The sequence below is a fragment of the Neophocaena asiaeorientalis genome, unplaced genomic scaffold (genome assembly GCF_003031525.2).
Source record: "Neophocaena asiaeorientalis asiaeorientalis breed wild unplaced genomic scaffold, Neophocaena_asiaeorientalis_V1.1 scaffold89, whole genome shotgun sequence".
In the NCBI taxonomy this organism is placed as follows: domain Eukaryota; kingdom Metazoa; phylum Chordata; class Mammalia; order Artiodactyla; family Phocoenidae; genus Neophocaena; species Neophocaena asiaeorientalis.
In genome coordinates this window covers 6,425,481-6,438,009 of record NW_020172592.1, presented here as the reverse complement: position 1 = coordinate 6,438,009, position 12,529 = coordinate 6,425,481, and the positions used below count along the sequence as shown (strand labels likewise).

Sequence of the window (12,529 nt, the reverse complement as noted above, 5' to 3'; positions counted from 1 at the left end):
AGGTGTGGCACTGATATTCCAAAGAGGCTACACACTAAGTTTCTTAGAAAATGTGATTTGATGAAGACAAATGAATACAGTTAATGTTTATGTCAGATATAATTTCTCTCATTTCCATAGTTTTTTAAAAGCATCACTTTCTTGAATTACATTACATTGTACAGTTTCTCTTCTGTATTGTACATTAGAACAGAATGTAAACACAGTAGCTCAAAGAGAGTCCCTAAACCAGCGAGTCAGGTATTGTATGAGAGATACCTATAGTCATCTGCATTCCCACATAACCCCAAATTTATTAACACCTTTGGGAACAGGGTACCGTGCTGAGAACTATGTATATATGTCAATAAAAAAGAAAATATGTATTTAATCAAATACTGCCCATACATTGATCTCAGATGATCAAAACCTTAAAACAAAGCAAAGGGTCTAACCTCAATTTATTATATGCTATTTCTATGACTTCATTTTTAGTGAAATTCTCTGGAGGACATCTATAAATGGAAATATCTCTGCGCCTATAGCAGGAAAATGCCTACTCATATGGAAAAAAAATTTTAACATTTCTGCCTTACCTGGAATAATTTCAGAGAGTTTGGGAGAGAAACCACTAACCAAGTAAATGTGACCAATTTGATGGATAATTCACTCCTTCATTGAAGAAATTTCTGTGCCCAGGCTCAGCTCTAGGCACTGGAGATGTGGTAATGAACAAAACAGACCGACTCTACACTCACGGTGCTTGCATTCTAATCGGGCAAGAGGGGGCACAGACAGACAAACCGACAATGCTTAATAACTCAGGTGCTGATAAGTGATGTGAAGAAAATAATACGGGACATAGGCAAATAAGGTGGACTGACGATACAGAGAGTTCCTGTTTTTATAGAGTGGAAGGAAGTGATAAGGTGACACTGAGCAGAGACATGATGGAAACGAAAGAAGGGAGCCAGGCCGGTATCTGGGGGAAAGACATTCCACGCAGAGGGAACAGCGAACGTGAAGGTCCAAAGTTAGAAGAACATCTAAGAGGCCAGAGGCTCTAGGGAAATGAATAAAGGTGAAAGTGACAGGAGATGAGGACAAAGATGGAGCAGATCTTGTAGGATTCTGCAAGTCACTGTAAGGACTTTTACTTTTCTGTTGCAAGAACTGAGAAAACACTTGAAGGGTTTCATCGGAGCTGTGGCAGGACCTGACTTTAAAAGCATGGTTTTGGCCGTGTGGGCAGAATACAAGACAGCGAGTAGGCAGAGACCTCATTTAGGCGGCTACTGCCTAACCCAGATGATGGTGGCTTCAATCAGGTTGGTAGCAGTGGAAGCTAATACAGCGTGCAGATGCTGTGGATAACTGGAAGGTGAGGCTGACAGGATCAGCTCCACTAGAAAAGAGGAGTGATTAATGCCTGACATTATTTGATTAGAGTTTAACCCTTTCGGCTTCTGATTTGGACCCCTAGATGTCGTAGCACTTATAGCTCCTATTAGTTGTTTGAGCCTTGAGGTGAATGAGTTTCTGCTCCTCGCCTGAAAACACATTTGGATAGAAAAGAGGGGAAACAGGAGATGTGAAGCAACTAAGAGGATGTGGGAAGAATGAAAAATAGGTAGAAGAGTACAAAAAAATGTTGAGTCTTTTTATTTAGAAATTATTGTGCATCCAACTTTGGTACTTCTTGGGGGAGGGAAGAGAGAATAAAAGAACACGATTGGAAAGGACCGCATGATGTGGCAACAGTGGACTGAGGTATTAAGTTGAAGATCAAGTGGCATTTCTGTTCATGAGGTAATTAAGTTGCATCGCAGTCTATAAAAAGGTACATGCCGTATTTTCTCTTACCATGAATCCTGTCTCCTAAGAAATGAATCACTGAATGAAGAAGTCTTTGCTTTCATAAGTTCTAACTCCACACTTGGAAACTAAATCTTATGTTTACAGATTTCTATCCAACATCATAATGAATATGATTTCCTCTTAAGACTACTAGTAACAGTTTAAGACAATTACTTTGGTCATAAAGGGGGAAACACCCCCTGAGAATCTAGCCCACTTTTATTAATAATGGATTCTCAGTCTCCCACTGAGAAATCTCTGACATAGCAAGGCTACCAAACAAGTGGCTGGCAGTGTCGCATCTGCCCAGACAACATTATCAACACGTATACTTCTTTTGAAATGGGACCAAGGGGCCCTAGCACAGGTAAATTAAGGTGATGAGTAAAAAACCAGGTTCAGTGACAAAGCAGGAGGACAAGGCAACAAATAACGGATGGAAATTGTATTCCATGACCACAGAATTAAAACATCTAAACAAGCAGACTTGCTGGGAGAAATTATTTGGGGTCACCAGGAGCGAGGAAATGGAACAGATGGAAACAGACTGGAATGTCTTTTCTGTTTAAATGTTTGTTTTATTTTTTTCCAAGTCTGATCTATTACACAGAGTAACACACTGATTCTCAGGAACCAAGTCTCAGTCACTAAATTGACTAACAGACTTGGCATCCATAAGAATCTATTAAATAAATATGTTTAGCCTTGATCGAGGGCCCAGTTAGAAAAAATCGGGTCATTTTCTCCAAAGCCTGGCCAGTCTCTGCTTCACTGGTACAAGAAAAGTGGATTTCACGGTGCTAGACAAAGCTGCCCCTTGGCTGCATTGATCTCTAAAGCTTCACCAAGTTTGTGAAGCAAAACGTGCCTTTTGATGGGTGTGAATGGTCCTTCTGTGGTCAGCTGTGGAACTTACTAGGTCTTTTACAGCTTTTTACATAGCAAAAAGTACCACGTTAGCCTAGAGTAACAGTGGCTACTCACCCCCCACTCCCAGAAGAGCCAAAAATAAGCCTGCACACCTCTTATTTCTGACAGAAAGGATGATTACAGAAATCTGCCTAACCTCACTTAAGAAAATAGGTTAAACTTACGCCATTAAAAATCTCGTGAGAATTTCATTAAACTCATAGAGAAGCTCATCACAAACGCACACACGAAAATGACGGCACTTCCCTCTTCCACGTATTTTACTACCTTGGGGAATAACAGATGGGCTAATCCAGGAGCATATGTAAAATATTTATGAAAGGCAAAGTAATTGAGATGGTAAACTCATAAAACAGTAATTTCCTCTGCTATATTCAGCAGCACGTACCAAAACGAGAATATTTTTTTACATAATAAAAAATGCACTGGCAAAAGCTACAGATGAAACAGAAGAAGAGAAGCAGAAAAATACAAGTTACAATCCCCTTCAATACACTAAAAAGTGTTTAGGGGAAAAAAATACCTGCAGAGTCTTGTGGGGCTTTTTGCCGTTGTTATTCTTTGCAAGAAGACCTTGAATTTGCATTGTCTTCCCCTCAAAGAGTTTAGACATTCTAACATAGGGTGTTCCCTTTAATGTCCCTACAAAGCAGGTAGGTTATTCCAGGTTATTCTGTAACCTTCCATAATGATGTCCACAGGGCGTTTAGTAGAAGATTATGTGACACTAATAAGCTTGAGGATCTTCTATGTGGCTATCTGGGCAGCCCGTGTACTTCTTACCTACGTGGTCAAAATATACCCAATTTTTAAGAACTTAGAATGCAGTCAGCAAACAAATCACAAGTGCACGCTTAAGAACAGAATTACACTAAATTCCAGAATAGTGCGGGGAACATCGCAGTAGGTTTCTGACACCATCTTTAAAAGTGCAGGTAGAGAGGGGATTAGACCAGTTCAAGGTCGACAGCAAGGAGCATTAACACACTAATCCCTGGTTCTCCTAGACGTACCCCCGTGACACATCATTCCTCTTCAACCTCTGAAAATGAAAAACCTGCACAGAAATAATAAAACCTGATCCTGGAAAAGATGAAGAGCTTAGTCCAAATGTCAAAGGCAGCATGCCCGCTATGGGATGCTCACAGCCCCAGCCAGTTCTTTGCAGACGTGGGTGATGGTCGAAGCCACCATGTGGCTTGAGAAGTAGAAAGGCCAACCTGCTCCAAAATGAGGCCGCCGAAAGGCCTCACGTTTGCTGGTCATTTCTTCAGGATAATAGATTATTTCTTTCTTTAAACTTCTTGGTTCCCCCATTCTTTGAAAGGCAACCATTCATACAATCATTCAGAAAATATTTATACTGTGTCTATTCCATGACCAGCAATAGGGATAAAATAGTGAAAAAGACAAGCAGAGCCCCAGCATACTTTCTAGTCAAGAGTATAAGACGTAAGACACTAAGAAAAAAAAAAAAAAAAGGCAAGGAAAAAACTCAGCTTTAAAATGGGATAACGTGACAGAGAGAAACTGGCTGGTTACCTCAGACTAGGTGGCCTGATGACAGCCTTTTTCAGAGGGTGACACTTCACACGTGGATGACAGGAAGGAGCCAGATATGTGATTAAGAGAGGGAAGAACATTCCTGGCAGAGGCAACAGCTATTACAAAAGGCCAGAAACTGAGAAATAGGTATTCTGTGTTTGAGAACAAAAGCAAAAAAAGCGTAGGGGCGGGAGCACAGAATTAGGTGAATTCAGAAAGATAGGCATGGTCTGAATCGTGCTGGGATTTATAAACCACAGTAAGGAGAGCACAAAGAGAAGCCACAGGAGGTGTGTAGGTAGGTGACTTCCATTTAAAACTACTCTGGCTACTGTATAGAGAAAGCATTGCCGGGAAGCAAGGGTGGATGCGGAGACCCCAGGAGTGCAGCTATTCCAGTGGCCAAGAGAGAGGGAATGCTGGCCTGGACCGGGGCACTGGATGCAGAGACAGAAGTAGTTGGGAGATGGAGCCTGAGTTGATGGGACTCGAGCATGGGTTTGACACGCAAGGAGAGACAAAAAAGGAAAGAAGCTTAAATGTTAGACTTTCGGTTTGGATAACTAGCCAGATGGTGAGACCATTCACTGAGGAAAGGAAGACTAAATGGGGACAGGTTAGGGAATCAAAAGTCATGTGTTGGCTACTTGATTTTGAAATGCCTATTAAACAGCCTCATGGAGATGCCAAGTAGACAGGTGGTTACAAGGAAGCTGCAGAGAACTCACATATTGAATGGCCAGAAGCATTGTTTGGACTCCGTTTCACCTTGTTCTTTCTCTTGCCTTACCTAGCTTTGATGAAGCGAGAATTAGATAAAGTATACTAAGAAGCTTTGCAAAGAATAAATTAATGCCCTCGCATTTGGAATTATTATCACTATCACCTTCCATCCAGCATTTATCTGGCACACACTGTGTCTTCATTGTAGAAGTTTCGGGAAATGTGGATTATGCCATCCCTGTCCCCCAAGATACTGCAGCTTTTAGTGGGCTCATACCGTAAAAGAAACTGAACCTCATTCTAAAAATGATAAAAGGAAAAAAATCTCCAAAAGCGTTACCATGTCACATGACTCCACTGTAACCTTAGGCAGCCATACAGACTTGACTTCTTCTCACAAACCTAGACAAGTAATCAGTGCAAAACTGAGAGGCTGGAGTTCCCCTAGTTGGGGCGGTGTCTGCTGAAAGACTTCAGTGTCCCAAAGATGGTGAATGTTCCCCCACTTAATGCCACATAGTATCAAATTTCATACTTAGTTTTTCCTTCGCGTTTAAAGAAATTCCTATGAAAAATGCAATTTCATCGAGCAAGGATATTTCCGCTAGGATAGTGAACATGAACACTTGAGCATGACATGAAATTAGTTTATCTGATTATTAACCAAGAGCTATGCCCTTGAAGAATGGGACAGCTGACTGGGCAGCTTGACCTGCACTGTGGTCAGGTAGCCAAGAGGGTCAGCTCCTCACAGGCAGAGTGTGTCCAGATGGACAGGTCAAGCGATGGGACGTCATCAGCTCCAAAAGGTAATGTGAGGCCGTCGCTAACTGATTCTCTTGGCCATACACTTTCATCCTATGGAGGATGGGGCTCCTTGCTTTTGTTCTCATTCAGTAAAAGGAAAGAGCTTTCAGGGCAAAACAGGTATCACCTAACTGTCCCTAGATTTCTCACAAAAACGAAACTTTTGTTTAAAACAAGTTCGGAGCTAGGAATTTTATCTAGGAAAACGACAAGCCATAAAAAGAATGAATATACATATCTGTATTATACTCACACCCTAACACTGTCATCACTATTGTCACTAACAAAAGCATCATCCCTTTGGAATGTCTCCCTGTCTGCAAACTATTATGAAATTGAAGTTCTTCGCACCACAGCCCTCACTAGAATTTTCACTGAGGTTATCCACTGAACAATGAAAGTATAGCAAACCATTCTCTCAGGCAGTAGAGTTCACAGATGACTTATGGCACTATGTAGAGACATCCCTGCCCAGAGAGAACAAAATTAATTCAGGTACTGAAAATAGTAATTAATTTAACAGTCTAAGGAAACTGCAGTGAGCTTTCAATTTTGCACACTGTATTTTAACCAGTTGAAAGATTACCAAAGCTAATTTTAAACCCACAAGTGGCTTCTTTCAACAGTGATTATGCTTATCAACTCTCTCCAAGAGGTACGACAGTAATGGAGGTAAGTTCCAGGATACAAACTAATTTTGAGCAGAGCACATTTAGAAAGTTGACCTACTACAGCACTAAATCATCTAGCATTTTCCAAGGCCAAGTTAAAATGAGTTTTTCGCTTTTAACTAGTGTCTAGGATTATCCATGCCAGTAGTTCTGTGGCCCCCTTGATTAATCCAGAATTTTCTGTCCTGCTCTGTTTTCCAGCCTCTGCAAGCACGTATGTGCCGACGGTGTGCAACGGGCGGGAAGTCCTAGACTCCACCACGTCATCTCTGTGATTGTGAATTGCAGTTCAGTTCTCGTGATTTTAGGCTGTTAGATGAAAGTGCTCACATGCAGCTCCGGAATGTGGAAACAGAGCAAAAGAACACCCCTAGTACCTTTTTTTAGAAACAGTACAATAAATTATTTTTAAGGACTGTACAGTATATAGTGACGTGCTAGAACTTTTTAGACTCATTTTAGTGTCCCTATTATTAACAAGTCCCCAGAACATGGAAATAACCATTGTTTACAGAGCTGAGCACTGGTGACAGGGTCTAACAGGGTCAGTCTATTAGAAAATACAGTGGCGATATTAGGTAACTTTTTTTCCTATGAAGTTTTTTGTAGGTCCTTGTTGTAACTAACTTAGGATGAGTTTCTATGTTGTATATTAAAGTTACATGATGTGTAACAGGTTGTTTTTCTCAGCACAAAGTAAAAAGCATCTGTATTAATGCAAAGATATTGGGAATAAAACCTTCAAGGTTTTCCAGCATGGTGGATAATGGCTTGTACTTTTTAAAAATCATTCCAGGTAATTTGAGTATGTTGACTTTAGACCATTTCTACTTTTTTAATGTCGGAAGAAATGATCTAACCGTGCTTCTCTTCACATCTAGATACACTGAACACAAGTTGTTACCCTACGAGGGAGCTGTGAGCAGATGTAGCCTTCTTTGCAGATCGCATGATCAGAATTTGACTGATGACAGCATAAATATCAGGGGATTACAGTGGCCAGATGATAATACCCTTGTTGGTTTCTTTAAGCCACATCTGTACGGCAGCCCAGATTTTGCCCAAATATGGCTCTGAGGCAAAGAGAGGGTTCCTCCATCCCTGCATTCCTCTGATTGCAGAGGCTGACCTGCCAGGGGAGGTTTGATGGCTCTCATTTCCCAAAACAACCTTAATTACTAGCAAGGAGCCTGGTGAAGCATCTTGTTATTCCATTGGAAAATCACCCTCATGGTTCATAGCTGAACGTAGCAACAAAAATGTAGTACATCTTCTTTTCCAATGCTTTTCCAAAGTCCCAAGAACAATGCTCAGGTATACAGACTCATCTCTAAACCTGAATATTTTACTAACCTAAATAAAGGAGCCAAAAGGGAAAGCACGGATAAGCTAAAACTGGCTCATTCTTACCAGCACTGTCCTTTTTCTCCTGGTAAACCCTTGAGTCACGAACCATTGATTAATGTAGAAAACTTCGCTGAGTACCTATCTGGTAGGTCCTGCACCAGATACCATGGACAGAGAAGGTATTCGCTTCCTGTTAACTCATCTGACAACTTAACACGAACTGGGTGGCTTAGAACAACAGAAACTGACTCTCAGTGTCATCAGGGCTGCACCCTCTTACCTGCAGGGGAGAATCCACTCCATCCCTCTTCTAGTTTCTGGTGGCTGGCAGCTTCCTGACATCAAATCAGTCTAATCTCTACGTCCACCTTGATGTCACCTTCTCCTCTGTGTGTCTCTTATGAGGACACTTGTCATTGGATTTAGGGCCCACCGGGATAATGCAGGCTGATCTCATTTCAAGATCCTTAATGACATCTACAAAGGCCCTTTTTTGAAATGAAGTACCATTAGGATGTGTACGTGTCTTTTAAGGGGCCACTCTTCAACCCACGACAGAGGAAAAGATGATTAACACATAGTTCTTGCCTTTAAGAAGCAACAAGACTGGAAAATATGCTCATGAGGGAACTGCAACTGAGGAAGGAAGAGGAGGCTATGAGGGACCCACAGGCTAAATAACCAGGGCCTGGTTAACCAAGACTGGTACTACATTGAAAATATTCAGAAATAATGAGCAGGTGCATAAAAGCCAACAGGACTGGCCTTGAAGGAAATAAAGTGAGGAGTCCTATGTTAGAAATTCTCTTCTTCCTTCTGGATGCATTTGAATCAGCATCCTCATCAATGTGTCCAAAACTCACCAGATGCTCAAAGACCGCAATGCAAACAGTCTCTAAACTCTCATATTCAAAGAAGAACCTGGACTGGGGGGGAGTGTGTGGGGCAGACTTAGTAACAGACTCAACAGCACTAGATGGCAAAAAAGAAGTCTGTTGGCCTTCCCTGGTGGCGCAGCGGTTGGGAGTCCGCCTGCCGATGCAGGGGACGCGGGTTCGTGCCCCGGTCCGGGAAGATCCCACATGCCGCGGAGCGGCTGGGCCCGTGAGCCATGGCCGCTGAGCCTGCGCGTCCGGAGCCTGTGCTCCGCAACGGGAGAGGCCACGACAGTGAGAGGCCCACGTACCGCAAAAAAAAAAAAAAAGAAGTCTGTTGTGACAGAAACTGGCAGGACTGCTAGATAAGTGTACTCCGAATGCACATCTACTCAATATCAAGGCAACGGCAAGGCTGATGGAGAGAAAACAAACTCAATCCACTGACGGGACGTGACAGGCTAAGGAAGGCAGTATCAGTTGGGTTGTTCAGAGACACAGCTAATGCCTAAAGTAATCAAACGGATCATGGATCTTTGTAAACAAGACAATTGGGCTGTGGGTGAATCCCGAGTGGGTGTTTCTGAGAGCTGGGTTTCCATCTATGGCCGCTCTATTTCACTCACTGCCTTTGCACTGAAAGTGCATGGACCGACAGCTCTCATCACCTTTTTCTCCCCTGCCTCGTACCGTGTTTCCTATTCAAAAGTGCATCCCCTAACGTGTGATCCCTAGAAGTAATTTTGTAAGGAACTTGCAGCATCTGTATGGAAAATAGCAGCTATAAAATCTTTTTCACATGAGGCATTTCAAACAAATAGGTTTTGGATTGATTCTTTTTTAACTCCAGTAATGACATTTCATTCTCTCAGAATATAAAACTCACTGAGCCAATCCATCTTTGCAAACACATCCTGAATTTAAGGAACTCAAGCAGAATGCTCTATCCCACTCATAAAAAACATATCAGGACCTAATGTTATGGTTGATTATTGTTGGATTCCTGAGAGTTTACCGTTTCTGGAACGCTCCGTGTCCTCTCTAGTTCAAGTATTAATAGATTCTCTTGTGCACTCGGGCTTCTCACGGTAAAATAAAAAGGTCCCATTTGCAAAGTGTGAGGCAAGCTGGTTTGCAGTCCACACAGAGGACAGATTAGGAGAGTGTCTGAAAGGAGTTAATTCAGCCAGTGTCCCTTTACAGTATGCACCCCACACTGCCCCTCAGCTCGCCCCCTCTCTATCCACGCACCCACCACGAGAGTTCTGGGTGCCAGAGCTCTTCAGCAAAGGGCTAGAAACATGGAGAAGCCAAGAAAAGTGAGGCACCAGGAAGATGGAACATCAGTATGGATTCTAACCTTCACAGCCCTAATAAGGCCCAAACCCGTGAATAAGGCAGTTATCACTCCTGTTCTGTGACAAAAAGCTTAGATTTACACAGTTGTCACTGGTTGGACTCATTCATTTAAGCCAAGCAATGGTAATCTGAAATCAGCCATCTGAGATAGAGGAAATATTTACTCCCCTCCAAACCAAATTTACCAATATCCACAAGCTATTTTAGACAGGGCTCTTCATCGAAGAGTCACTGTTCATAAGATGAGGAAAATTCCAGCAAATGAAAAGCCAAACTGGGACATTTCATTCAAGGCGACTGGAGGTCTGTTTCTTGAACCATCAATCACTGAAGGAATCCTATGTGTCTTTTGCAGCTCAGTCAGTCTTAAAATAGGATTTGGTAAATGTGTGTGGACTGAGGTGTGCCCAGCCTGAACACATGCAATGGACCCTCCGGGGCTGGCAGGGGACCCTGCTCCAGCGCCAGAGCTCGGGAACCTAGGCTGACACTATACGCATCAATATACACTACTTCCACATAGTTACTTGGAATAAATCTGTACGTAAGATTGAATATTATCTCCAAATCCAGTTACCTTAGCAACAAATGTTATAGAAACTACAATGAGAAAAGACTTTTAAATCAATTGTGCTGGTTGACTTTGAACCAATTCACTTGTTTTAGTTTTATCATTTCCTAATCAATATCCACAATCAAGTCCCAGAACTATAAAAGGAACTCAGAAGAGTACCTAGCTTGGTCACCTGGTGAGTGATTAAATCATCAAGGGAGGGGGATGGGTTATTTTTTTCTTGATCCTCTCTAGAGACTTGAGAAACTTTGAAGGTGTAAACTCCTAAAGGGCAAAAAATCTGTGCAAACAGATTCTTCCAAATAGTTTTGTTGGTGGGTTGTAGTGACTAAAACCAGTGGTCAACGAACCACGGCTCACAGGTCAAATCCTAGCCTAGCATCTGTTTTTATAAAACCTGTGAGCTAAGAATGCTTCTACATTTTTAAATAGTTGGGGGAAAAAATCAAAAGAAATGTAACATTTCATGACAAGTTTCCACGTACATAAAGTACATTTATTTTGAATGCAGCCACACCCATTTGTGTATCGTCTGTGGCTGCTTTCATGCTACAATGGCAGAACTGAAGAGTCGCAAGAGACCACATGACCTGCAAAGTTGAAAATATTTACTATCTGACTCCTTCCAGAAAAAGTTTGCTGGCCTCTGATCTAGACAATTGCAATAGTAACATCATTTAATATCAATTGCAATAGTAGTATCAATTAATTTTTAATTATTCGCCCCTATCTTTTATTTCCTTCATTTATGACCCTAAAATGAACTCATATGAAAATGTTAAACCAAAATAAAATCCAGCAAGTGTGTAATCTCTGGCCACTTACTGTGAAGGTGAACTCCATTTTAGCATCCAAGGAATAAGTCAGGTGTTGGGATTTTTTTCAGTTTACTCCCCTTGAGTCCTTTTCTTTAGGGTGACCTTAATTTAGGACTTGGGCATGTAAACCTGAGATGATGTTCATGGTCAGTAGAAAATAGATGTGAGGATATGTAAGTCCTCTGAAGAAGTTCTACTCTATACATCTTCACTGTCAAAAGGTAAATGTCAGCAATACACTGACTTTAAACATGCCGATACAATGAAAAAAAGTAATGGAAAGTGTCTTGACTGTGTTGAGACCTGAGTTCAACGATGAGGACCTTTGAGACAGAATCAGATCAAGGAATGGGCCAGATGAGGCAATTTATACTTTTCACCTACTAAAACATCTGATTCTTCTGTATTGAAGAAATGTAAACTGGTCCTGTCTGCACTGAAGTAGACAGCACTCTTAAGTGATAATAAAAACTCTAATGCAACTGGAAACACCCATGAACAGATAAACAAAGTGTAATTCCACCCTTCAATGGACTATTACTTGGCAATAAAAAATAACTACTGCTACCCACACCAACATGGATGAAACTCAGAATCATTATGCTGAAGAAGCCAGACATAAAAGACTACATTCCTGCCTGACTTCATTTATAAAAAGTCCAAACTAAGCTGTAATGGTTAAAAATCAAATCAGGGGTTGCCTGGAGGCTGGAGGTGAAAGGAGAAAGGAAGGCTGTAAGAAATCTTTGGGTGTGGTGAAAATGTTCTGTATGTTGATTATGGTAGTGATGTAACAGGTATATAAAACTTTCAAAACTCGTACTGCACATGTTTAATGGATGGAGTTTATTGTTTGTATATCATTCCTCAGTAAAGCTGATTAAATACCACTCATGCAGACCTAAAAATAAATAAATCAATAAAATAAACTTGCCAATAAAATCATCTTCCCACCACGACTCCCAGGAAATTTACTTTCGTTAGGAAGAGAGAAATGATCTGCATATTAGCCTCCCATTAGGAATGACCACGAGTCACAGGAAG

The 12,529-nt window shown here is 41.5% G+C and overlaps 1 protein-coding gene across 3 annotated transcripts in view; it reads left to right on the top strand.

Annotated features, from left to right (window-relative positions):
* The window catches only part of GRM3 (glutamate metabotropic receptor 3), a 228,053-nt gene extending 220,784 nt beyond the window's left edge, over window positions 1-7,269 (top strand). For 2 of the 3 annotated variants that reach the window (XM_024738454.1, XM_024738455.1), the window contains exon 6: window positions 6,714-7,269. In XM_024738454.1, coding sequence (XP_024594222.1) covers window positions 6,714-6,787 — 74 coding nt within the window. In that variant the 3' untranslated portion in view covers window positions 6,788-7,269. Of the gene's footprint in view, window positions 1-5,765; window positions 5,796-6,713 lie in introns of all 3 variants that reach the window. The other variant, XM_024738457.1, reaches the window with a different exon arrangement.
* The last annotated feature ends 5,260 nt before the right edge of the window (window positions 7,270-12,529 follow it).